Genomic DNA, 27,673 nt, shown 5'->3' with positions numbered 1-27,673 from the left:
TTTAACAGCAGAGATGCCTTTCACTTTTAACACAATGGTGAGACTGCGAGATGTTTAAAGGGAACCCCCCATCACCCCCTCTCCCTCTCTCTCTCTCTCTCTCTCCCTCTCTCTCCCACTTGTGCTGTTGGTGGATCTTTTGAATGAGACAGACAGACACACACATAGACAGACAGACAGACAGACAGACAGAGAGAGAGATGCTGGTACAGGGTTTTACCAGGTTTGCTTGATGCAAGTGATGGGGGAGAGGGGAAAAAAAGGGGGAGAGGGAGAGAGAGAGAGAGAGAGAGGAAAAAAAACACACACACACACACAGTATTTTAATTAATGAAACAGGAGCCACATTGAAACGATCACATTCCACGGCTCACAGCCACTAAAGGAACCTCAAACTAGTTTTTTTTCCCCTCTCTCTCTCTCTCTCTGTGTGTGTCTCTGCTGACTAAGTGACTAACACACTCACACAGTTAGCAGCACATCACTTTTTTTAAAAAAAACACACACACACACACAAACAAATCTAGATTTTAAACCTGGTTTGCGTGTTTTTTTCTCGAGAGAGAGAGAAAGAAGAGAGAGAGAAAAAAAAACAAGCAACAGCAGCTCAAATAAAATACAGTCACATCACAGCAGCACAATGGATCTCTCTCTCTCTCTCTCTCTCCCTCTCCACTACCCCCAAACCCACCACCTCCTCCTCCAACATCAGGCAAACACTGCCATTAAGTTCTGTGTGTGTGTGTGTGTGTTCTGTTCAAATAAAACTTACCTCTGACTTGAGCAAAGTTGTGGCAGATGTTAAGAAACACAAGACTGTTAATATCAGCGACCTGATGCTCCTGGATAGCCAAGCAGACCCCATGCTAATAGCGAGAGGGCGAGTGTGTTGCACACCAAACTGTGTGTGTGAGTGAGTAGTGAGTGAGTGAGTGAGTGTGTGCTACCGCCTCCTGCACACACTGTTTGCTCTCTGTGACTTGCAAGTCGATCCCTTTCATGTACTGACTGTTCTCATTGGGAGAGGAGGTGGGGTGGGGTGGGGTGGTGTAGGGTTGGGGAGTGATCCTAACGGGGAGGGAAAGAGGGAATAAGGAGTTAGTGGAAAAATAACTGGTAAAAAGGCTATGGGGAAAGGTGAGCAACATCAGCAAAGGCATCTGATCTCATTCTGCTCACCTCAAGTGTAACTAAAGTCTTCAAAAGTTTTGGCAGAGAGACTGACTTGCAAACAGATGGGAGTTTGCTCAACAGTCTGCCTTTCTTGTATCAATTCAAGAACACCTCAGGCTGTTTATTCTTCAGGGGGGGAAAAGAAAGAACTTACTGGTACTGTATCTGGAAAAAGGGGAAAAGAAACTTGGTCATTCCCATCTTTTTAACAACCTCTTTAAATCGAATCAGCCATTGCTGAGCTGAGCTGCAATTTTCTAAATCCACTTTGTTCCAATAATGACAGGACCATCTGTATTTGCAGTCAGTTCAGCATAAACTGTCTGCTCACAGATTCAAATGTTACAAACTGGTCTAGCCACCCAGGGATCCTTTTTTTTTTAAGTTTATTCAGTTCACTTCATGCCTGCCTCTGGAGAGATGGACTGACACCTTTTTTTCCCCAAACCATACTCCATTTCGCGTAAAATTATTCCCAACATTAACAAACAATCCCAATGTTTTCACAAAATTTGCTCCCCTGTTTTGGCGCTGGCCTTTGCCAGCCCTCGCCCCCGTAAATTTGTTCTCTCCAGATTTAATGTTTGATTCAGGGACAGAATTCACTTAGCTCGACTCCGATCCCATGACACCCTGCTAAAAAACATCCTCTTATTCCTATTCTCTTCAACCATTTGCCCATTCACTTTGCTACTTTTCCGCAAATCTCACATGCCTTCATTTTTGCTGATGCAGTACCTTACTACTACTACAACAACTTGCACTTATACAGAACCCTCCACCAGGCTAGCATCTCAGAGCGCTTACCGAGTCTTCGAAAAAGTACAAATATATAACATCCACTGCATCGCCTCTATCTACATTCTTGGTTACTTGCTCAAAGAGTTTGATTAAATTAGTCAGACTCGACTTTCCTTTTACAAACCCACATTGGGGTATCCTTTAACAACTTCATCCTTTCTGAATATTCAGTGTTACAGTTTGTGTAGTGTCTGGTTTCAGCTTATTGAATGCCCTCAGTAGTCACTTTCTTAAATAGACTTCCAGCTGCACCCAAATCAGCTGCTCCTCAGCCAGTGTGGAACACGTTAATTTGCTGCAGATACAAACACTAAACTCTCTGCCTGGATCGGACAATAGAAAATCAGGGGTACATCAGGCAATCTCTTTCTTATGAGTGAAAAATCAGTTATTTCTCAGACCCCAATGTTTTCCTATTCTAGTCAATCAATTCATAAATGACTAAAGATAAAATACTCTATCCCGGTTTAAGAAAAAGGCTGAAAACAAAAAATTCACAAAAGATTGTCAAGTTGCCGAATGTGGTCTCAGATCAGGATTCTTTTCAATACAGCCTTTAATAATAATACTTTCATATAGGGCCTTATTAAATCATTGAGATGTCTCAAAGCGCTTCATAGAATATATTGCAAAGTGGATTGATTGTGTATTTTGTGGGAAAAATGTGGCAGCCAATTGCGCACAGCATTTAGAAAAAAAACAAGACATTCTCACAAGTTTTTCTCCCTCTCTCTTTCTCTACAACCTTGCTCTCTCCAACATTTAGCTTTTGTGTGTGTGCATGTATATATGTTTCATCTTGTATCAGATGCTCTCTTCAATATACATCAGCACCAGTTCCTTTTGAAACCAGTTATCCATTCAGGTAGGAGAGGATTTGATACCAGAGATGGCCAGTTTACTGTAAATCAAGTAGGGCCGTTCAACGTGTTGTTGTAAATGATATTCTTAATGAGCGCCCAGACAAAGACATACATCAAAATGAAATTGATATTCTCCCTCTGTTAGTTATTAAGAAAATTGATCTCTTAAGAACTTTAAAAGTATCCCATTCCTTCCCCCCCCCCCTCCCCCACCTTGAAGAACAAAGTGACTTTACCACTCTTTGGGGCAAACCCTATAACCACAGACCTATGGACTTTACCATTCTCAAGGACTAGGCTTATGCCTACAGACCTCTGGGCTTATGGAAAATGATGGTAAGAGCCTGCGTTATGTCATTACTCTTTCAAGATTCTTAAATGCATCCCTGAGGAGTGAGAGATTTATCTACTTTAAGCCCCATTAACTCTTTTCTTAGCACCTCTTCTTTAATTTCTACATCTGCATAGAAGGCAGAGTGGAGACAAATCAATGATGCTCACATTGGCTGGATCTAGTTAGTGGTGTACCACAGGGATCTATTCTCGGGCTTCTATTGTTTTCTCAACTAAATCACTGATTCAGAAGATGGCAGAAAGCCATTGAATCCAATGAACTATCATGAGTTTCAAATATTTCCCTGTCTCTTCCCTGAGCACCAGCGCTGGGCTGTTGTTCTTTGCGCATTTCGTTCCAAAAGTCAGCACTGGGCTCCCAATCTCTGCTCATTGAAACCCAGTGCTGGGGCTGCATGTGGCAACCCTTTCCCAGGTTATTATTCAGTTTAAGTCATTATAATTTCTCTTTGCTTCCCACAGATGTTCCCCGAGTACATTCACCTAATGGTTCAGTTCTGTGTCACGATTACAACATCTGGACACGGCTGGCTGTGAGAAGAAAAAAAAATTGCATTCAATAAAAGTGAAAACTCCAAACTGTTTTTTGAGGAAAGCTGAGGAAAAGAATGTGCCTCAAAAACGTTTCTCAAACACAGTCAGTGTACGGCAATGAAAAAGAATATTGTAATTGTAAAGAACTGCAGCTCAGCAATTCAGACTCGCAGCCTGCTCTATAAAACCTGCCAGGGTCTAATCACTACATCCAATCTACCATTAAAGAATAACAAGCTGCAATGAGTGGTCCTCAGTGGTTTTTTTGGTATTCCACAGAATTTTATGCAATATCCCAGCTCTGCTTCAAATTATGCTCAGTGAAGTCATGCTTTTGGAGAACGTAGACTCAGGCTGGTAACTGCTCTGCTCTGCTAGCTCAGCTTGTACGTGACCCATTTATCCCAGCTTCTCCTCCCATGTCATGAGACGGCAAAGTCCTTACTCATTCTAATACTATTATTCCTACTGGGTCCTGATCCCTGACTGTTCAGCGCCTTGGGACGTCCTCCCGAATTACAAATGCAATTTTGTTGTTGTTGTATGTGTGTGACGTGGTAGCACTTCTCGCCTCCAAGTCAGAAGGTTATTGGTTTAAGCCCCATGTCGGAACTTGGAATCACACACTCTAAGCTGACACTTCAACTCAACTGAATAACCTCCAATTCAAAAGAGACGTTAAACCGAGGTCCCGTCTACCTGTTCAGGTGGACCTCAAAGATCCCATGGCACTATTGGAAAAGCGAAGGGAGTTTCTCTCTCCCGGTGTCCTGGGCAGCAATCCCCCAAATAAATGAGCCACTCACTCCATGGTTGTTTGTGGGACATTGCTGTACGCAACTGGTTGGTAAGTTTCGCTCACAAAATACACTGTGCAGTCCATTCTGTGAAGCGCTTTGAAACACCTCTACGACGTGAAAGGCACTATATCAAATGCAAGGATTGTTATTATTATTAGCGAGTGTTAGGAATGATAACCATTCGTAGGTAAATATTTATTTCCTCTTAAAACTAACTATGTCCTTTGAGCACCACACTGGACCTTATTGGAGTTGAGAGTCGAGGTTCCTGGCTGATGCAAAGAGGGAATTAATACACCATCCTTTCACCTCGGGACCTGGATTTGATTCTACACTAGACGGGTGGAGGTTTTGGGGGCAGACAAGCTCAGCACACAGGCACAGTACACAGCTTCCCCAGTTTAGCACTGAACCTGGCATCTCACTCAAACAGGCGGAAATGGAGTTGGAGTCAGGAATGGAAATATCAGCACAGGCATTCCTCTAAGTTATTTTTTTTCATCTAACATGTGATATGCCAGACATGGGAGAACTTGAACCTGAAATTAAGTGTAAAACCAGGGAAATAAATCCACTCCGAGGGTAAAACCAAGGAAATGAATTCACTCCTAGGGTAAAAAAAACTAGGAAATGAATTCAATCCCAGAGACTGACGTCTTTGCTTTAATCAGCTCAAACTGTGGATGAACGGTATTCCAGTGTAGTACGAGAGGGAGAGGCCACTGCATTATCACAGGTTCTGTGCTTTGGATGAGATGTTAAACCAAAAGTTTCATTTGCTTGCATAAATCGACACTGAAGATCCTATTGGAAATGAAAATGAAGTTTCTCCTGGTTTCCTAACCAAGAGGATTATTCACTTCACAATTTGGCTGCAAATTGTCACTCCATGTACCTATTTATAAAACCTAGGATCCTATGAGCTTCTTTTTTTGACAGTTCTGTTATTTTTAAAGATTAATTTTGTGATGCGAGTCTCTCTGCTTTGCTATTCCTTTTAAAATTTCACTATTTAATGTACGTTTCCTCTGCTTCCTCCCAAAAAGCATCATCTATTTCTTGTTTCTGTCACTTCATGGCTGTGGTGCATACATTGCTGTGCACAAAACTGGATGCCTTGTTTGCCTCCAAAACATACACAGCCACTTCACTTCACAGTAAATCCGGGAAAGGACTTTGAGATGTCCTGCTGACATGATGTTAACTGATGTTAACTTTTTTCTACAATTCTTTACAGTCACTACACTTTACAGTATATCCTATAAAGCACTTTGAGATGTCTCAATGTGAAAAAACACTGAATCAAATGCAAGGATTGTTATATTATTATTACTCAGCACAATATTACATTTGAAGATCAAGCCTAAGACGAAGTAGAATTTGGGGTCTCAAAGGTTTGTTTCAATGTTGTAATTGTTTTGTAAAGTATTTTCTCTGACCTCGAGGCTGGTTACGTGAAGGCTCGCACCTGCTCATGGATTGTCCATAGGCCAGTTTACGAGTGGACAATGGGAGGCCACGGAGCATTGCTCAGATAAAGAAAGTCTAGCGAGGGATTACAGGCCACACAAACCCGTACATTTCAGAAAGAGATTTACTGATTCTCATTGTTTGTTAGCGAGACTCTTTGCGGATCAGAACTGTGGCTTATTCTCTGGAGTTTGGGTTGACATCCTGAAAAGCAGCAGCTTAGAGAAATAATTCAAGCGCCTTAAGTCACAAATGGGACATTGATTTTAGTTTAGTTCAGTTCAGTCTAGGCTGATGATCCGCCATTCCCTCTGAACTTAATTGTATTCCACAGCTTTGTAAATGAGCGAATGTGTCCAGAAGTACTGAAAATATTTCAGATAACGTCAATCAAATCTACAGTTTAGTGCTTGCTTGCTCACATATAATAATAATCCTTGCACTTGATATGGCATCTTATCACATCTCTATGACGTCTTAAAGCGCTTCACACAATATACTGTAAAATGAATACTGTATATTTTATGGGCAAAACGCAGCAGCCAATTGCGCACAGCTGTGTCCCACAAACATGCATTCCATGCTCTCACTGCTTGCTTTGATACTCATTGTCCTATGCAGTCTCTCAACTGGTCAGTCGTGCATATTGGTTGTCAGCTTGGTGGCAATCTTGCCTGTGGGTCACAATGTTGAGGGTTTAAGGTCTGCTCAGGACTTTGTGCTCATAGTCTGGGTTGACACACAAGTACTGCGCATGAGATTTGCTGCATTCCCATTGACTGTCCTTCAGATAAGACATTAAACCAAGATCCTACCTGTCTCTTAAGGGTGAAAAATCCTATGTCATTATTGGAAAAAAGGATATTATAGGATATTGCTGTGTGTAAATTGGCTCACTAGTTAGTCCTCAAACACAGTGGCTAGCAATTATTTGCGATGCACTTTCAACATTACAGGTATTAAATCAAATTCAAGGATTATTGTTCTTTTCTGAGGGCCACAAGGAACTGGAAAAATTAAAGACAAAGAAAGAAAGCACAGGGAGAGAGAGAGAGGAAGGGAGGGCGGATAGTTGCCAGAGAGCTACTGAAGGATAACGGTCAAAAGTCAGGCCACTGACATAGTTGTGTGATTCTCCACAGCCTGAGTACTGTTCTTGGGTGAACACTGGAATCAGATTTATCAGGGCAATGGAGCAATATCTGCCAGTAAAATACTAACACAGCACAGAGACAGCAGCCTGATGAACACTAAAGCTCAGCTTGCTGAGAGACTCGCTGTCTCCTATTTAAAGTCTCACATGTTGCTGTGCAGCAAAACCTCCAAACAAATGTTAATTAAATAATAGGGAGAGAGAGGGGGAGGGAAGGGAGGTGGAGGAAGGGGAGGAGCCCAGGAATGCAATCAACAACAGAAACCAAACTGGCACGGTGGTTTGCAATGCAGAACCCATCTTTGCAAACGTTCTAGTTTGAACTATATTGTAACTCCGTGAGAATATTGATTAGTAAAAAAAAAATTCCCTGTTATGTGTTGTCGCATTCGATGAATTTCTCTTCTGATTTGCCAGTCGATTTGGAGCAAGAGGCAAAGGGCTGAATAAAAGGGATGCTCTCTGATTGACAGGCAGTGACAAGCATAGTTGCTGAAGTCCAGCTTTTCAAACTACGTACAAATGACCTGGATATAGAGATAGAGGGGTATACTGGATATCCCAGATTGCAGGTGACAAGAAGCTAAGAAGTTAATTCAATGGTGAAGAAAGCAGGAGATAGAGCGAGTGGGTAGATCGATGACAGAGGCAGTTCAATGTCACAAAGTGTGAGGTAGTCCACTTTGAACACAAGAATGGTGAAAGGGATTACATGTGAAATGGAGAGGCGCTAGGCGTGGTCGACAAACAAAGAGATCTGAGGCTCCACATTTAGAACTCATTAAAACAAGCTTATAGGTGTGATAGTGATCAAAAATGCTAATTGGATGCTGGGCTTTTATCAGAAGTAGCATAGAATAGGATAGCAATGAAGTCACAATATGGGATCACAATTTTTAATCACTTTAATAATCTTTGTATTCTGAGAGATATAATAATAATCTTCGCATTTGATATAGCGCCTTTTCATGTCTTCCAGACTTCTCAAAGCGCTTCACAGAATATACTGTAAAGTGAATTGACTGTATGTTTTGTGGGCAAAACGCGGCAGCCAATTGTGCTTAGCAGTGTCCCACAAATAGTCGTCGATTAAGTATTGATTTAGCCAGCATGGATTTGTAAAAGGCTAGAACTTGTTGAAAAAATGCAATAGACATTTGTGGATAAATGTACATGTTACAGCAATTATCTGTGAAATGCTTTGAAGGGGTCTGACTTTATGTCAAACCACGGAATACAATTCCATCTCAATAACTCTTAAATATGACAGCAGACACACACTCTGCATCACCTAGAGTCAGACAGATACACATCTTATAACCAGTCAATGACACTTCATTGACATGTTGGGATGAATTTACTCAGAACAATTATACAAATTTACAGCACAGGCATTTGGCTCATCAAGTCTGTACCGGCTCTCAAAACAAGCTGTCCATTCTATCTCTTTGCACTCCTCCATCCCCATACCCTATTCAAGTCTTTATCTGTCATTTATCTGTCTACCTTTCTCCTGAAACCCACAATAGTTGCCTCTACCACATCCCAAAAACTCTGTGAAGGAAAGTTCTCCAAAGCTATCTTTTCGCTCTTTTTGTGACTATGTTTTCTAGTCACTGACTCCCCTACCACTGGAAATAGCTTCTATCAGTTTATCCTGTCATAACTCCTCATCATTTTGTAAATCCCTATTAGGTCCCTTATCAAGATTCTCTGCTCCAATGGAAACAGACCCAACTCCTCCAGTCTCTCCTCATAACTGTAGCCCCTCATCCTTGCTATTATTCTCATAAATCTACACAGGCAGCACAGCCCTAGATATAAATGGATTATTCAGTCACATCAAACACAGCAACTAGAAACTGACCAGAAAAACCAGAAACACCAAAAATACCAAGGCAAGTGAACGGTCTAAAAGTGGATAACTTTCTGTTGCTGGTGTGAAGACTGAAGTTATTTAACTCTGTTGACAGCACGGGTCAGGAGTTTAGAAACCAGCTGTTATTGTGCTCCAGCTGTTCACCATTCAGAAAGAAACTAACTGACAAAGTTATCTCTAGAATTCCGTCACAACTGTTCACAAGAGATGAAGAAAGCCTTTCATCCCATTTGATCTGTTCCTTCCAGAAAACCAACCCTTCGCTGTCTTCACATCACAGCATCAAACAGATTGTTAAATGAGTCCAGTCTCCTGGCCTCAAACACCATTTCTGGTAACAAGTTCCAGCTGTTGAATACATTGTGGATAAAGAAGTACTTCCAAGTAACTGTCCCGAAGTGAACCTTTACAACTGTGCACTTCTAACCCTAATGACTTGGCACATCTGAAAGTGCTGTTCTGGGTTTATTTTATCAATACCATTTAGCATTGTATACATCTCTATAAGTTCTTTCTGAGTCGTCATTTTTCAAGGCTGCAGAGCACACTGTACTCCCACACTGTAACACAAACTGTAGCCTGTGCGCCCTCTACCCCACATTGCACTACAAACTGTTCCCCGTACTGTGGTGCAGACTAACACACATTATATGCCACACTGCACTGCAGGTTGCAAAACACACTGACGCCAGCACAAGGTACCTCACTCTGTCCTGCAGACTCTGTCCTAACATGCACTGCGGCCTGTGCATGCTGTACCCCATATTGTACTGTTGCCCACACTGTACCCCACACTTTACGCCAATCTGTACCCAAATCTGTACCGCACACACGCCTGTTCCAGTGTGGGTAAGCTGCCAGTTGTGTCTCTGCCTTACAAGAATTGCAGACCTCATGTTTCAAACTTTGCTGCCAAATATGCGACTTTAAATTAAAAACTAGCAAAATAAGCAGGTTAGATTACATCACGAAAGAAAACACAGGAAAATGTATTTTTGTATCGTTAATAAAAAAAACTTATAATCAGAACTGTACCCACCCAGAAATGCTGTCCAGGTTGATTGCTGATATTATTTTACAGCCTAGTTTAACCCTTTTGGTACTAAATTCCATTTGCAGCTTTCAAAACACACAGAATACCCCACAGGAGGCCAGAGTCTAAGAAAATATTCCAGGAATGACCTAAACTTCACCCCCAGGAGGGAGTGCTGAACATTTTACATTCACCATGTGTGGCGTACTTTATCTTCCTTCTAAGCTCAGACTTGTTTGGAGCAGCACAATTCGAGTTTAACTCAGGTTTATGTTGGAGTCAGCGCTCAAAAACATCCAGTCATCAAACCAAGATTTTTTTTAAAAAAATTGGTCATATGAATGCCTGACACACACAGAAACTCATCCAAACCAAACTAATAAGAGTTTCATGTCTGCATGGAAATTTCCATTAATGTCTGGCACAGAGTGTGTACTCAGAGCGCTCTGAGAAGTTATCCCAAGTCCTAAATAATAATACCAATTTTGTCACTCAATTCAGTTATTTGTGGGACGCTACTGTGCCCTATTGGCTGCAGCATTTCGCCCACACAATTCACTTTACGATATATTCTATGAATCTCTTTGAGACGTCTCAATGACGCGATAAGGCGCTATATCAAGTGCAAGGATTATTATTATTATGTGAAGGGCTCTTATAAAATGTTATTGCTGTTATCATAATCTCACCCTGGAGGGCTGCACAATATACAACTAATCCTGGAAAGTATTAGGCACTAGTTGGCAACAGCCAAGCCTTGGGGACCCCAGAGTGTACATTAAGGAGGGGTACTGCTGACAATTAACAGGGTAAAACTGCACCGTTTGCATTTTGAAGAATGTCTGGCAAGTTTCCCCGTAGCTTGTCCACCAAGGACCACATTACCTGTTAGGCTTTGGCTTCGGTGTTAACAAGAGCAGAGTGGAAAGAATCCCAGCCTCTCGTGACCCATTGGCTCTTTCTATACCTCCCGATGAACCAGGCTGGCATATGCATCATCAACAGTGTCCTTTTCTAACTCAGGAACCACACACACCACAGAGAGCACCACAGAGAATTGACTCAATTTCGATGTTCCATTGCTAGCCGAGTCCCTTTGGAGCCAAGTTAGTCACTAAAAGTCTGTCCCCACCCAAAGATGTCAATCAATAATTGGTCACAAACCCAGATAACTAACGTCACACTGGATCAGTGGGAATGGGCAGATTTTTGCCTTTGCTTAAAACATTCATGTTAGGAACTGAGTTCAGCCAGCACAAGTGTTGGGTCTGGTGCAGGGTCTGGCAGGTTCAGCTTTAAAACAGAAGCTGTGGATGTCTGGAATCTGAAGCTGGAACCCGGTATCTTCATTTCCTGAGGTTGTCAATTGCCATTTTCCTCCCACCACCGCTCAGACCTGCACAGCCTTCTCAATATTATTGTATTTATTATTAATACTCTGCTTTTCTGATATTTGATTTGATTTTTAAAAAATTCTCTCATCCTCACAATCTTTGGAATCAGGCGCCGTAGGTTAGGGAACACTCGCGGGGAGAGAACACCACTCTGTGACTGCGATTTAAAAACAACATGGATTTCACACACATGTGAATTCCTCTTACACCCCGCCTCTCCCACACACGCACACGTTTACCACACACACCTTTAGATTACCCACACATACACGTTTGATACACTCAAGTAAGTTCACACACTCACAAAGTCATATCTAAAGAACAACAAATCAATACCACTGATGGAATGTTAGTAAAAGTTTCACCAACACTATTAACAATGGCTACAGGATCTCAGAAGGTCTGTGGCTTCACAGGTCAGTGCATATAGAACTACTTATCCATGTGGAAATCTGAAGCCTCAGCTCAATTAATCAACGTCAGGTTTGTTTTGTGAAAGTTGGGGTTCCTGTGCTCTGAGACGACCATTTAGCAAATGGCTCAAACATATCTTTCTGTGAGTTCCGCACTTGATATTTTTAAACTCCTGAAGAAAGAACTTCCCCCCGCCCCCACTAGAAAAGTATTCACCGTGTGTTTGTCCACTGAGCTCTGTGCATTTCTAACATACTTCCTCAGACATTCCGCAATATTTAGTGGTATTAATGAATTGCCAGTAATAACAGGTAAATAAATGAATGGATAAGGAACATTGGAAATGTTAACTCTCATTACCATTTGCATAAATCACATCTAATACAAACAGCCCCAAATAATAATAATCATTGTATTCGATATAACCGAGGTTCCGGTGGACATTAAAGATCCCATGGTGTTGTTCGAAAAATTAAGGGAATTTCTCCCAGTGTCCTGGCCAACAAACCCCCAGATAAAATTAGTCATTCTCATCTTGGCCTTTTGTAGAACATTGCTGTTTGCAAATTGGCTGTGTTTGCCTATAAATACACAGTCACTACACTGTGATAGCAATGACCCATGAACAGCCATGATGTAAATAACCAATTTTATCTGAGGGATTGTTGACCAGGACACTGGGAGAAACTTCCTTCTCTTTTCGAATAGTGCCTTGGGATATTTAACGTTCACCTGAACAAGCAGACGGGACCTTGGTTTAATGCCTCATCTGGAGGACAGCGCCTCCGACAATGCAACACTCTCTCAGCATTGCATTGAAAAATACACCCTAGACTATAAGGTCAAAGTCCGGATGTGGGTCTTGAACATACAACCTTCTGATTCAGAAGCGTGTGCTAATAACGGAGTCAGGCTAACAGATTGCAAAATAATTATCACTATAGTAAATGGTTACATGATGCTCTCACAGTCTGGGTGCCCTTTGAAAATTTTCATTTTTAACATAACTCCATTCAACATTCTCAGATGAACAGCAATTTAGTAAAGCTATCAGGTGGCTTTAATTTTTAGCCAAATGTTGCATCAGTAAAGGCCTGAAATGCAACAAAAATGAAAAAAAACACTGGCCACAGGACATTCTTTGCTGGACTTTGGGATTACAAATACAACAGTAATTATAATAATCCTTGCATTTGATATAGCGCCTTATCACAACTTTGAGATGTCTCAAAGTGCTTCACAGGATAGACTGTAAGTTGACTGTGTTTTTCAACCCCATTGCCTCAGTATATGAATCTCTGTATATGAATTTACAAACATAGTAAGTTTCTGTATAAAGGACGACCATTCAACGCACCATGTTAGGGCCACACCTCTGTTTTCTTTTCCTAAATGACTTTTTCAAAATAAATCCCACTTTCCAGCTGTTTTAAGTTATTCCCGTGTCTGTTTCATTCCTTATTACTTTTGAGACTGTTGTACAGGATAGATTCATGCATTGTTCCACCCTAAGTCCTTCAGCCCATCAGGCGTGCACTAGCTCTCTGAAAGAGCTCTCCTTTTAATCCCACCCCATGCCCTTTTAAAGTTTTCTTTTTTAAATGTTTATCTAATTCCATTTTAAAAGCTATTATGGATTAGCACACACTGAGCAGATTACTTGGTGCATTAGTTGCGGACAGATTATTTGCTAACCTTACGCGAAATGAAGTTTGAGTTGCAAACCACACGCCCCAGGAGTTCTTTAATTGGGCAGCCGCAGCGTACAGTTTTTACACTTGAGCTATTGCACCCGACCCCAATTAGTAAGATCCAGCTTATTGCACCGGGAGAAGAGTTCACTGCACACATCACCCTGCACGAGGATTCAGACATGGTGCAGACATGCATCTAAATATGTAGCTGATAGGAGTGGGTTGGTTACCTTCTGTCATTGTGTTTGGAACCGAGCTATGTTTGATACTGTATCCACTAGGGCAAGAAGGTGGCTGAAAATTACAGATGTCACGGGTGCAAAATTATAGGGGAATTATCTGCTCATTCCGACACTGAAACATTACAATGGGCTCATTCCCAGTAAATAAAGGGCCTGTTGCACAGAATAGTCAGACTCGACATCTGTAATTCACTCCGTTGCATGAGCTGCTTCCTGCAAATCACAACAAACTGTAAATCACTTCACACTGAGTCAAGCATTTGTGGATGCTCCCACAGCCACACCTGAACAGCCAGCCAGGAAAGCCCGGTCTGTATTTTATCCTCTGCAACTGATGAGAAACTACCTCTTATACAGCACACATTGCAGCCGGCTCACGTCATATTCCGAGGCTTAAGCATGTTGAGAATTAGAGAATGGAAATGTGCCTTAAGTGGTGAAATTCTCAATTGATTCGAAGGGGAGGATCAGAGAGATCTCAGAGCACAAAAGGGAGGGTAAAATTCAGTTGAAGCCCCCGCTCCACAATGTCATTCAGTGACCCCTGCTAGAAAGCATGGATCTCTGAACAGCAAAGGGCTGCGATTCCTGTCGGTTTTGTTTGCATTGACTTTGACCATGTGCGATTTATAATGGGGGAAATCTCATTTGAAGCCGACATTGTTAAGACTGATAGAAATCCTACCCTTCTGATGAGGATGCCTTGCCCTGCTCACACTCACAGTCCAGATGCTCATTAAGAATGGACATTTGAGTGAGAGGACTCAGCAACAATTAGTAGCTTCAGGAGAGGAAGAGGGATAAAAACAACAACAACAAAATTACATTTACATTTATAGAAGAGGAAAAAATTGACCAAATGCATCCTCAGGCACAGCTCCAGTGCTTCTTCAGCTTGTACAAATATTTGTCAAAGTCTCACTTATTTCTCAAGCCAGACTATATCCATCTGGCCAGGTCGCCAGATGGCCATTCAATTTGAGTTTCTTCATAGTGCATGGTCTACTGATCTCTACTGTGTGAAAGGTTCCGGAGTATAAACAGACGAAATTTCAGCATTGTTTTCATGTGTGGAAGTGAGAAGAGAGTGATCCGCATAGGTAGCACTGAATTAGGGGTTTGAAGCGAACACAACACAAACGTTATTCATTACATTCATGCCTCTTACTGTTAATTTCTGCAACTTTAAGAACAAAGCACCAGGAACAGGAGAGCTGTGGGGAAGCTTGAACAGACCACTGATTGGAGCTGCAATGAATGAAATGAAGCTACAAAGGGAGGCCCTGCTGTTTCATTTAAGAATTGCTGAAAGCACATCACCGTAAAGGCAAACATCTGAAATTAATACACAAAAATATGGAAAGTGATCTTTTGTTCAGAAGTATCAATGCGTCTTTTTAGATTCACACACAAGCACTTTAAACGAGACAATATTAAATAATGATAATAACCCTTGCATTTCATATAGTGCCCTTATTAAATAATTTCTCTCTCACGTAAATACTCTAGGCTAACATTCCAATGCAGTGCTGGGGGAAGGAATGCTGAATTGTCAAGAGTTGCCATCCTTCGGAAGAGATGTTAAATCAAGATCTCTTCTGCCTGTTCAGGTGGACGTTAAAGATCTTGTGGAGCTATGCAAAAAAAAGCGAGTTTCTTCCAGTCTCCAGGCCAACAATCCTCTTGTTAAAATGGGTCATTCAATTAATGGCTGCTTGTGGGACATTGCTGTGCACAAATTGGCATCTGTCGTTTGCCTACAAATACGCAGTCACTACAATATACAGAAAATATGCAGCTCTCCACGTTACAGGTAGTATATCAAATGTAAGGATTATTATTATAAAATCAGCCGTCTCTTGTACCCGCAGTCACTGCACGGACTGTCACTAATTCAGCCTCACACCTACTAAAACAACGTGGGTGGGAACAGGACTAAGAGCTTACTTTCAAAAGCGTGTACTACACTTTCTTATCCCAGAACAACTTGATTAGTTGCCCCAGCATATTCTGGATGAAGTTTGTGCAGCTGGCAATGTTACTTTTTCCGTCGTTGGGATATTCCCACCTCCACAAACTGCTGTGTGAGCACAGGAAGCACCGTGGCAACTCCCTGCATTATGAAGCTCTTTTTGGCTCCTTCCCGGCATTGGCTCAGGCTGGGGCTGAGGCTCTGCCTGGGGCTGTGCTGCTGCAGGCTAACACTGTGCGACACTCAGAAATACTGCATTCAATTCATGGCTGCACAGTGTAGACAGCATTAGTCAGAGAGCACAACACATCTGGAATCGGCTATGTTGCCAAACAAGGTGCAGAGCTCAATTTATAAGCAGCTGAACTATTCTCAATACTGTGCAGTGTTTGTGCACAATTTATTAAGTAGCTTTCACGTTTTGACCTTTTATACAGTGGGAATGAAAGCTTTTATTTAACAAGACCAGGGTTTCAGTCATTGGAATGAGGGGATTGAAAACTGCCCAAACCAGAGAAAACAGGTCAACATTTGGTGTGTAATTTGGTGTCTGTGCCACAAATAGCTACCAAGAGACATTTACATGTTTTGAAAGACGCAGAGAAAATCCAGCACCCAAGGGGTTAAAGAGGCTGAATAACAAAGTCCTGAACAGGAACAAGTGGGAGAGAGAAGAATGCTCAGAATCTGCCACATGTTTGCCAGCTGTTCCGAGCGACAGTGTTTTAAATTTCGGTTCATTCTATTTCTGCTTCACCTATGATGAGATGTGTTTGCATTATTTCAAGGCTTTAGACTTGGCATTGGGAGAGAACCTGACATAATACATAAAGGATCAATACACAGTGATTGCATTGCAACAAACTGCTGCGCATTGTTCTGTGGCTCAGACATTAAAATGGAAATGGGATTTACAATTAAGAGCCACAAGTGACTCTCAGCAAACTGTTGTTAATGCTGAGAACACAAATTAAACCCTCAATTGATATTGTGCTTTCTGTGAATGAATTTCAAAACTATCAATTAACATCTCTCCAGATGAGCTGCTCTCCCTGCCCGAAGCACAGCAGCCACAACTGAAAGAATTCAGAAATGCTTTCTAAATATCTAGCACTTAGTGAACTTTCCAGGATGGATGTCACATGTTGCACAGACCACAGCAATGCAGTCTCACAAAACTGATTTTAATGCTACTGATGATGAATAGGATTGAGTGGGATTAAAAGAGGCAGCAAGTCTGTCTGCTATCACCAGGAACTGCTCAATTTGCAATCCAATTCACTTGCCTCGCACAAAGGAATGTCTCCAAGCACTTAACAAACATATGGGGTAAAATTGGACTTGGGTCTAGATTTACTCTGGTAACCTAAAGTTTCATTTCAATATGGCAAATTGTTGAATTTGAAGCTGGTTTTCTGTGATTCTCAAAATACAAAACAAATCTACCTTTATACAGTGCCTTTCGCGTTGGGAGACAGAAAGTTTTACCGAAAACTGGCTTTAAAATGCCACAAGCTATATTTAAGAATATCCCAACTTTCATGCACTGGGAAATACTAGTTAACAGAGTAAATCTCGACCTCGGAGGAATGTTAGCCCTGTAGTGGAGGACGCTGAGCAGGGAAATGAGAGATTTAGAGATATTGACCAAAGGCACAGTAGAAGAGATTCCAGTTTCACTACCACAGCTTCCTAGGGTTTAATGCCTTTCCTGGGATAACACCGCAGCTTATTAGAGATTAATGAAATTCTTCTGCAGCAATGACTCCAACAAACATGGTTCGTGCAACACTATGTTTTACCTCTTTTCTTGGTTAAACAATACTCTACTCTAAAAGCCCATTGAAAGGCAGACTTTTAGAATTTTTTTAGAATTTGGCACATTTAAAAAGGGCTGTGTTCTTGCACTGGGTTCTTGGCACAATGCACCAATCCAGCCCAGATTTTCCCCATTAATCAACTGTCAATCATCAGCGGATGTGTATGCCCAGATAACATCCCTTTCTCGGTCTATCACCTTGCAGGCACAGCAGCACGTCTGTCAATCTCCACACTCAAACTGTTTTCAACAAAAGAAACAGTAAAACCAGCCAAGAATTTCTGCTGGTAAATGTGCCATAAACCACCATTTACAAAATTTAATGAACAAGAATAAGCACAACCTTTCTTTAAGAGACTCCACAAGTAAAGCATTTTACCCTGCCATTGGCAATGACTCCCTAGATACCACATTAGATTTTCATTGAGAATTAAGAGTACAGTAACAATTAGAGTGTACATCCAAGGTGTAGTAACAATTACAGAGTGCAGCCAGAGTGTAGTAACAATTATAGAATGCTGGAACAATTACAATGTAGTGACAATTACAGAGCACACATAGTTAGACTGCAGGAAGCCACATGATATGTACTTAAACTTCCAAAACGTCTTTAACAAAGTACCACATGAGAGACTCCTTCATAAACCAAGTTACCAGATCGCAAGGGTGTGACATGAAAGTGACTAGCTTGAGGAAAGAAAGCAGAGGGTAGTTGTTAGCGGAAGTGAGTCAAAATAGTGGGAGAGGTATCATTGAGTGGGATATCTCAGGGTTCAGTGGTGTGTGTTCCCTTCTGTTCCTTCCATACATTAATAACCTGGATTTGCAGACTCAGTTCAAGATCGTTAAATTTGCAGATAACACCAAGTTAGCAGTATCAATACCCCACAGTTTCAGTACTTCACCGTGTCTCTCGTACTACATAATACTGTAGAAAACCTTTTTGAATGGAATCCATTTTTGAATGAAAATGGGATTTATTTTCTCCTCAAATTCTCTACGATCTTGCATTTTAAGACAATGAAAATATTTGTGCCTCAAATCGTTCATGTCTAACGTTCATCTGACAAGGAATTATCATTCAGTGATTAACTGATTAAAACTGGCAGGCACATGAGAAGGAATGAGTACTGAGTACCCAACACTGAGCATCTCACAGTGAGGACGGTATATTAGGAGATGTAGACTGCCACAGTGTGGATACACACAGTACATCCAACATCAAAATTCTCCAGTATTACACTCGCTGAGCCGTGAATAAACATGTGAAAAGGATGACTACAAAAGAGCAGCAAATTAGAATTATAGTAGAGGGGTTCAGTGGGCGGGGGAGGGGGGACAACAGTTACACTCAATGTTCGGAATGATTTTCTTCCATGCTCTAATCTATAGGACGTAGTTTCTGGCACAAATTTATTTGGCGTTTTCCACACCTGCAGTCTACAATCCAGCTGGTTAGACTCCAGCAGTGCCCCAACGCATACTCTGGGGTCCCCAAGCCTTGGCTCTTGCTAGACAGTGCCTCATACTTTCTGGAATTAGTAAGCAGGTTTCCAGAGAGAGAGAGAGAGAGAGAGAGTGTGTATTCCATTCCAACAATCTACCTCTGGGATTTCCATGTGAAGGTGGGACGTATGGAATTCTCAGTTTGCTTTCGATACTCTTAAGCATGGTGATGGATTTCTGCATGTGTTAGTCATGGTTAACACTCCACCCCCAAATAAATACTCTGCACCAGCAGTCTACACCCCATATCTGTGGTCTGCACCACACTCCTACAATCTACTCCATATACCTACAATCTAGTGAAAATGTTGCCCCTCACACAACTTAAGTCCATAATGCCACACTCAGTCATTGCCTGTAAGAACATTTCGTCTTAAAATTTAAGATCTATAGATTCGTGGACAATTCTTCAATTCAGTCTTAATTTAGAAGCTGTTTTTTTTTCCCGACTCTCTTAAACAATGGATTCCAAATTAAGATGGAACTTAAGAATTGACCATAATTCTGCCAGCTCTTAAATTTTAAGACAACCTGGTCCTACCGGCTCAGACAGGTGGAATTTCCGGCGTCTGTGCCTCCTCACTACAGCAGCTGCTTCTCCGGAGAGCAGGAATTTCCAGATGTTAAGCTTTGTTGGCCCAACAAGAAGTGAGCTCAGCAAACTGGTGGAGCTGCAGAGGAGTGTTACTGACCAGAGAGATCCAACATCATGTGCACCAACACATCAAACCACACTGCACACACCACATCTAATCCTGACTCCGATCTTTCACTTCGGAGAGAATGACTGCAATGTAAACCGTAGGTTATAAAATCTGAAACGGTCCACACACCGAGCGAGTACTGCTGCACCAAAGAACATTCAGAGAATGAGCACTGGAGGGAGCTGCTGTACCATATGCAGCAACCAAACAACCTCTCAACAATATACTACACTGAGCAGAGTGTGTGTGTAGGGAGCAGCGTGTGTGTATTTATATTGACTGCGCGTGTGTGTGCTACAGAGCTGTGTATGTGCTTGTGTGTACGTGTGCATGTGCGTCATTTACACTGAGCTTTGTTTACGTGTGCTACCGAGACTTCTTTGTGGGTGCATGTGTTTGTCACACTGAAGCAGCACGTGTGTGATGTGTTGCACTTAGCTGTGTGTAAGTGTATACGCATTACACTAAGGCATGTTTGTGTGTGAGTGCTCCTAATGTGGGAAGTGGGTATTCAGGAAAAACAAGATCAATTGGGCTGACGGGCTTTCTTGTAAACCTCTTATGAACTTGTTACCTTCTTTTCTATGCCCGCTCACCTTGCACAGTCCTGCGACACAGAGAGATGTTGCGTTATAGTGACACGGTGTCCCGTCAATCACTTGCTCTGCCTGTCGCACATAGAAACGGAAGCCCACGGCTCGGCAGTTTAACTCACACTCCTGGTGTCTCCTGACTGAGAGAAAGCAGGGAGAGGGAGCGTAATATTAATCACAACTCCAAATGCAGCTTCCTTCATCATGAAACGCAGCTAACAGCACAGTGTTACATTTCTCATCATCATGCAATAAACTCAACGACCCCCCCCTCCCCCCCATCCACACACAAAGAGGATGGCTGTAATATGGGCATCACAGAGGCTGCAACCCCACCTAACCCGAAGTCTATACAGATCGCAATAAGGCACAGGCTCGAGAGAGAAAATTGTTTTGGGTGTGGTGGAGCTGCTTAAAAAACAAAGTGGCATCTGGAGTGGAGTATGTAATATCAGAAACTAAACCTGCTGACAATCCTCTGCAATCCCGCTCCGCAAACTGCTGAGTCACCTCGTTCAAGCCCATCTCAAGATCTAAATCTTTAATGGCAATTTTGGTCTTCTTTCCTTTAGCTCAGCTCAACCACCCCACCCCCCTTGAGCGCTCAGCCCGTACTGTTAGGCACTTTGTGGCGTCCTCCCGACATGAAAGCTTCTATATAAATGTATATTTGCATTTTGTTCTATTGTATTGTGTGTATGTACACGTACATGTGTATCTATCCCTCATTATGAACTTAATTTCATTACCATCCGTGAACGGCTCCCACTGGTAGAACCTGCCCATGAAAGCTTTGTTGTTGTAGGAGGTGCACTGTGCTTGACGCATGTCAACTCCAGGCTGGGGGCACGGCTGCTGGGACACAAACAAAAGGTCACAGGTTAGTTCTGAAGTTCTGACAAAAGGTCATCCACCTGAAACGTTAATTTACTTTCCTTTCTCCATAGATGCTGCCTGACCTGCTGTGTGTTCCCAGCGACTTCTGTTTTTATCTCAGATTTCCAGCATCTGCAGTAATTTTGCCTTTAGTTCTGCAGAAGTCTGTTTTGTGCAGAGTTATATGTGAAGATAAGAAAGCACGGACTCAAATTCACTGCTGCCCCTGGCCACCCAATCCATAACAAACCATAGAAACATAGGAATAGGCCATTCAGCCCCTCGAGCCTGTTCCACCATTCTATTAGATCATGGCTGATCATAGCGCAGGCTTCATCTGCTCAACCTTTGGTCATGCAAGCACTGAACTCCTGTGCCACACACATGCAAGACCTGGGTGACAATGATTGTATAATGCCTATTTATAATAAACAATAATTATAATACATAATTGTTACCTAGGCGACATGATATTCCTCAGGGTTCAGATCACTGTATGAACACAATTTCTTCAGATGTGTAATAATTTGCACCACGTTTAATTTTAGATTGAAAATTTTAGACAATTCTGACAAGCTGGTCAACACAGGGCTGTATATTGCTGAAACCAAATCCAGATTCCAAACCACATCTGTTCAAACCAGTTCAATCATTCTCATCCAGTTGTGAGACCAGAATTTCCAGCCACAATTAATTAACTGGAGTTAGAGTACTGTACTCACATCCTTGTTGCACAGTCGATGCTGCTTTGGGTCACCCATGCAGGTCACGGTCTTTGTAGCAGGCAGATGGAGGTTTGCTTGGGCTGATTGGGCTGAGCTGGAATGGCTGTAGGAGTTAGCCGAAGGGCTCCATCGTTGAGCTGAGTCACTGCTGCCTGGATGGGGAGAGTTCCGGTACATTGAAGACTGATGGTTAGCGTGAGACTGGCGGTCATCTTGATAGAAATTGGGATGTTGAGTGGAACCAGAGTTGGGTCGGATGCGACTGTTACTGTGACTGTTCCGAAGCCGTGAATGCTCCTGGGACCTTGCCATGGGCCTCTGCCGTCTTGCTCGCACTGACACCTGTCCCGTGTCAGTTTGTAGTGAGTATATGTAAGGCACCGTTCCATATCCATATCTCCCAGGTACAATCGAGCTCTTAGTCTTGACCTAGCAAAGTTAAAGAAAAGCTCTGAGTTTATACACACGTGTTAAAAAGCTATTGGTGCGCTATAAAGTCACACTCTGAATGAATGCAAGAGCTGGCAAACGCATTAAGACCCAAATGTTTTATGAATTAAAGAAATGCAGAAGCCAGTGGGAGTCTGGTTGAGTTCAGTTTGATTAGTTGGTTATGATGGAGGGAATGGAAATCTGGTACATCGCATTGGATGAGCCTTCAGCCACCTTGCCCAATCCCTAAATTCTCTGCTTTGCACCCATCCTCTCCCCTTCTAAAAACCACCAAGCCTATGGTCTTTCCCTTCTAATCCCTAATCTCCTATCCTGCTCAGACTCCCAATCTGTCCCTGTGAAGTAATCTGAAACATTTAACTGTGACCAAGAGAAGTTGTTATTGGATAAAGAACTACAAACACTAATAGCCTCCTGAATGAACACATTCCTTCAAACTCTGGCCTCATTCTTTTATTAACAATCTTGAGACTATCAATTTCTTCCTAACGTTTTATCCAATATTTCTCACTATTTGCCATATTCACCCAATTTAGCATCAGAGTCTTTCTGGCTTTGAGAAGTCAAGAGAGGTAGGACTGCAATCATTCAAGGCAATGTAATGGATGACCAGGCTGTCACCAAATTAATACATTGGTTCACAATGTTAACACAGCATTCTAAACCAATGAATCATGCTGCGTATAAAAAAATATTCCAAGTGCCACTGATTTAATGCTGCTTTCATGCCACAATTTACATCCCTTTTCTCATCACTACATGTAGACTATTAAGAATTTGATTCCAGACAGCTCTAGTCTGGCCCCAGAGTTTGCATTTTTTTGTGTTATATTTAGTCAGTCAATCCACAGATACAATTTCATTCATAATCAAAAAGCCTTTTAGAATATTGAGCACATTAAATAATGTCTTCACCCTGTTGGTATTGTGACCGCATGTATGTAGTCCTTACAATTAAATCCACCTCTCAAGCAACTGAAGAACAAATTCACTTAGTTTCTCAACTGAAATCTTAATTTGTCAGAAAAATGGAAATAGCACTAAATGTAGCAATAGCATTCATCTCGGCAAATGAAAACTCTTTGGGTATATTAATAACAATAATAACAATAATCCTTGCATTTGATATAGTGCTTTATCACATCGTTGAGACATGTCAAAACGATTCACAGAATATATTGTAAAGTGAATTGACTGTATATTTTGTGAGCAAAACACAGCAGCCAATTTTGCACAGCAGTGTCCCGCAAATAGTCGTGGATTGAGTGACCAAATTATTATTAAGGGTAAATTATTAGGTCCTCGTGACACCTAATTTTTGTGTCCAAGTGTCTGTGATCGTGGATGAATGAATACTTTTAATATGAGACACACACACATCAATTACATGCACTAACCTCCTCTCTGGTTTAGGATTCTGTTCTTGTGTCACTGAATGTCTGCTCTCTCTCAAACCTCCAGGACGATGCTGGCTCCCATTCCTGCTTTGCGAAGCTGACTGCTGCAGCCTTGCTCTCAGCTGATCCTCACTCCTGTGCAGAGGAATGGAAGGTCGAAAGGCTGATACAATGTGGCCCGGGCGCAGATTTACACTTTCCTCTTGATGGCTCAGGTAGGGTCGAGAGTGCCTGTGAAAGGATGAAAAATGGTGTCCTGTACTGGGATATGAGCTCTCGCTGTAGTAAGAGGAAGTCGCTGAGAGACAGGGTCTCTTTTGTTCCATTATTCCAATTCCACATGTGCGTGAGCAGGCTGACCATGGTCCCCAGCTTCCCCACATGCCATTGATTTTAGCGCCCAACTCCTCTGGGACTGTAGTCTGCTGCAGTGTCATCTGCTGCGTCTAGAAGGGAAAGTAGACAGAAGGAGGTAACATTGTACTGAATCTCAGTAGTTGGTTTTCTGCCCTGAATTTATTACATGGATTATACCCCATGGCCCTCTCCTTCAAATGGCAATTCCTATCATAGAGACCGTTTCAGTTTATGTTCCCTAAAAATAATTGCATGAATACATTGGCAGGGGATGGGTTCATAATAAAAATAGTTGCATTTGATATAGTGCCTTATAACATTGTTGAAACATCTCAAAGCACTTCACAGGATATATTGTAAAATGAACCGACTGTTTGTGAGACACGGCTGTGGGCAATTGGCTGCTTTTCAAACTTGGATCAAATGTTTAAAAATGTAAATGAAAAGTGACATTTTTCTGGTTTGGGACTTTAGATAATAACACCCAGCACCTTCTCCTCACACATTCAGCTACAAAACCTCAGTAGTCATCATTGCAAAAGAATGGTGCAGAGGTAAATAATCGGTGCAGTACAGTACAGTAGAGTTAATGTAAATCCACTAACACACATGGAGGAACTGTTGCCAAGAAATAAACGTATCTTAATTCAACAGTCAGTCTGTAAACACATTCCTACGATGCTTCCAAGTTTCACTGGTTGAATACAAGCCCGGGCCTCTTTATGAGGACAGCCTGCGGCAATCCCAATCTCAGCACCTCACCTTCCTGTGTGGAAAACTCAGATCAGCAAGTACCACCAGGCAGCACCCGAACAGAACCCCAAGCCTCCGTAACCTGCAACACAATAGGCAAACTCATGAAGCCTCATCCCAAAGTGTGGCTTGGAAGGTTAGTGAGTGTAAAATACCACCTAGCCTCACTTATACAGACCTCACTCCCATTAAGCATGTCTGGTATTTTTGGCGATGATCTTAAATTGATGCCCTCTCAATACCAACTCACCAAGCACTGGAAACAGTTCCTCCCTATTTACCTTATCAAGCCCCTCTACATTTTGAACATCTCTATCAACTATTCCTCTTAACCCTCTGCATTTGAGGAACGAGGAAGGATACAATACTGGTTCTGGGAAATGGAGACGACTTAAAAACAACTGGGAAACATTTGGGAAGCAGGTGACAAAATATATCAACGGGCTCCAGAAGGAAAAATTTGCAAATGGAAATGAAGATCAGCAACAAGAAATATATAACCTGGCAAGTGATGGGCTGTAAATCAAGTATATTAATAATAATGATAATAATAATCCTTGCATTTGATATAGTGCCCTATCAACGTCATTGAGACGTCTCCAAGCACTTCACAGAATATGGATTAACTGCGTATTTTAGGGCAAAATCCAAATAATTCTTTATATTACAGAGGAGGAAAGGAATGGAGATTAGAGCAAATTTGAAACTAAAAAGCTGCATTTAGAATTTACAGGGCAGAAAAAGAAATTCCAGAACACATGTAAAGAATAACAGAAAGTCATAAAGATGTAGATTAGAACCCTAAAAAGGAATATGAAAGAAAAAATAGTAAAATAACAAAAGGGCAATAGTAAAGCTTTCTATAGACACATTGCCTTAAAGGGAAGGCACGGTGGAGGCTGGATTGCTAAGCAATGAAAAAGATAAATATGGAGAGTGAGGAATGAAAGAATCACCCAATAAGCACTTGTCTTCTGTTTTCACAGATGGATATTGGTAGGTGTAGAACTGTAGAGGTTATTGATTGAGGTTATTATTCAAAGAAAAATAGTACAAAGAAAACTAAACAACATAGATAAATCATCAGCTCCTGCTGTTTCCTGAAGGAAAACATAGCTGAGGCTTTGAGTACAATTTTCTAAAATTCTGTGAAAAGATTATGCCAGAGGTCTAGAGGGTGGCCAATATGACACCCCACTTCGAAAAAAAAAGGAGACGTGATAAATCAGGAAATTATAGGCCAGTTAATGTTGGTAAACTATGGGAGTTTATGATATCGTTTGAAAGTGTTAAGCAACACAATAAGAAACACAAGCTAATAATGGCCAGTCAGCATGGAATTCTAAAAGGATGAATGCTTGCTTAAGAATTCTTTGAAGAAATAGCAGAGCAGCTGATAAGGCAAATGCAGTGGATTTAGTTGGTATTTATTTTCAAAAGCATTTGATAAGGTGCCACGTGAGAGGAGTACGGCAAAGATTATATCATATAGAATTAAGGGGAAGGCGGCAGCACAGAGAGTGTTGGTTGAGGGCAGAAAGCAAAAAGCAGGGATAGCAAGATGTTTCTCAGAAGATATACTGAGTGATGATCCACAAGGTCTGTATTGGGCCCAGTCTTACTGATTGTCTGCCTACAAATGCAAGGAAGGATTATTGCATGATCTATGTTGCAAAATCTGATGAATCTATGAGATGCACCGATCCTCTCTGACTCACTGATGCACCGCTCTCTCCATGTGCTTAACCTGAATTTATGTTCAAAAGGAAAGGGCAAATCAGGACGATATGATTCATTCGTACAAACACCAAGGAATTTTTAACATCTTAGTTATGGAAATGTAAAGTGACCGAAACTTACCAAAGTGTTGGTATTATATTTTCCATGATGCCACAAACTGAATTCCTGTTTGCCAGATGGGATAACAGAGGTGCTGCTCTGTGTTTTGGAGCTGGAGGGCAACTCACTCAATTTCTGAAAATAAATACACAATAAATTTCACCTGGTCCATAAACTACAGCTGTATTCAATACACCAACAGAGCTGCCAAGTGGGGCTTTTTTCACTCAAACGGAAATGAAGTGGTGACCTAATCGAGATCAAGATTTTGAATGGTTCTGACAGAGTAAGCGGTAAGTTATTCCATGGTCAGCGTCAGTTACAAAGCGGATAAACTAACGTTAAAGATTATCACAAAAAGAATAAAAGGGGAAGTTAGCTAAAGAAAAACACACTGAAGCTGGGTGGAATGTAGAATTCTCTGCCACAAGCCATGGTTGAAGTGAGCTCATCAATTCTTTTCAAAGGGACTTGGCTTCAAAAAGAGACACAGTAAATTAATAACTAATAACAGTAACTAATAACTAATAACTAATCACTCCAAGGGAAAGGGGCTCAGTGACAAATTATCCTGAGTGGTAAGTTAGGCATACAATAAATATAAATAAATGTGGCCAGGTGGATATTGAGGGCACGATGACTTATAGTGGCAAGTTAAGCCAGCGTGGAGTTATCAGGAGTTTACTGTATATGAAAGAATATGGGGAGTGAGCAGAAGGGTGGAATTAGATTTGGTGGCTCATGTGGAGCTAAACACCAGTGCAGACTCAATAGCCTATTTCTGATAACATCTTACTGAATCTCCGCAGCACCTCTTCATGATGAATGGTGAGGAGATTTGCAAAATGCAGTTCCCAAAGTGGGATGCAATTTTC

At 41.6% G+C, this 27,673-nt stretch overlaps 1 protein-coding gene across 1 annotated transcript in view; it reads right to left on the bottom strand.

Annotated features, from left to right (window-relative positions):
- The window catches only part of LOC103189571 (thrombospondin type-1 domain-containing protein 4), a 50,558-nt gene extending 23,691 nt beyond the window's left edge, over positions 1–26,867 (bottom strand). The window contains exons 1-6 of the mRNA XM_042343139.1: positions 26,820–26,867; positions 24,969–25,041; positions 24,044–24,295; positions 21,997–22,428; positions 21,148–21,250; positions 20,402–20,538 (exon numbers count right to left, since the gene is read on the bottom strand). Of these exons, the coding sequence (XP_042199073.1) occupies positions 20,402–20,538; positions 21,148–21,250; positions 21,997–22,428; positions 24,044–24,295; positions 24,969–25,041; positions 26,820–26,845 (1,023 nt within the window). The 5' untranslated portion in view covers positions 26,846–26,867. The remainder of the gene's footprint in view (positions 1–20,401; positions 20,539–21,147; positions 21,251–21,996; positions 22,429–24,043; positions 24,296–24,968; positions 25,042–26,819) is intronic.
- Between the last annotated feature and the right edge of the window lie 806 nt (positions 26,868–27,673).

This window comes from Callorhinchus milii, unplaced genomic scaffold (assembly GCF_018977255.1).
Source record: "Callorhinchus milii isolate IMCB2004 unplaced genomic scaffold, IMCB_Cmil_1.0 Scaffold22, whole genome shotgun sequence".
Taxonomy (NCBI): Eukaryota; Metazoa; Chordata; class Chondrichthyes; order Chimaeriformes; family Callorhinchidae; genus Callorhinchus; species Callorhinchus milii.
The sequence above is the reverse complement of the archived record's forward strand: the minus strand, read 5'-3'. Positions and strand labels throughout refer to the sequence as shown.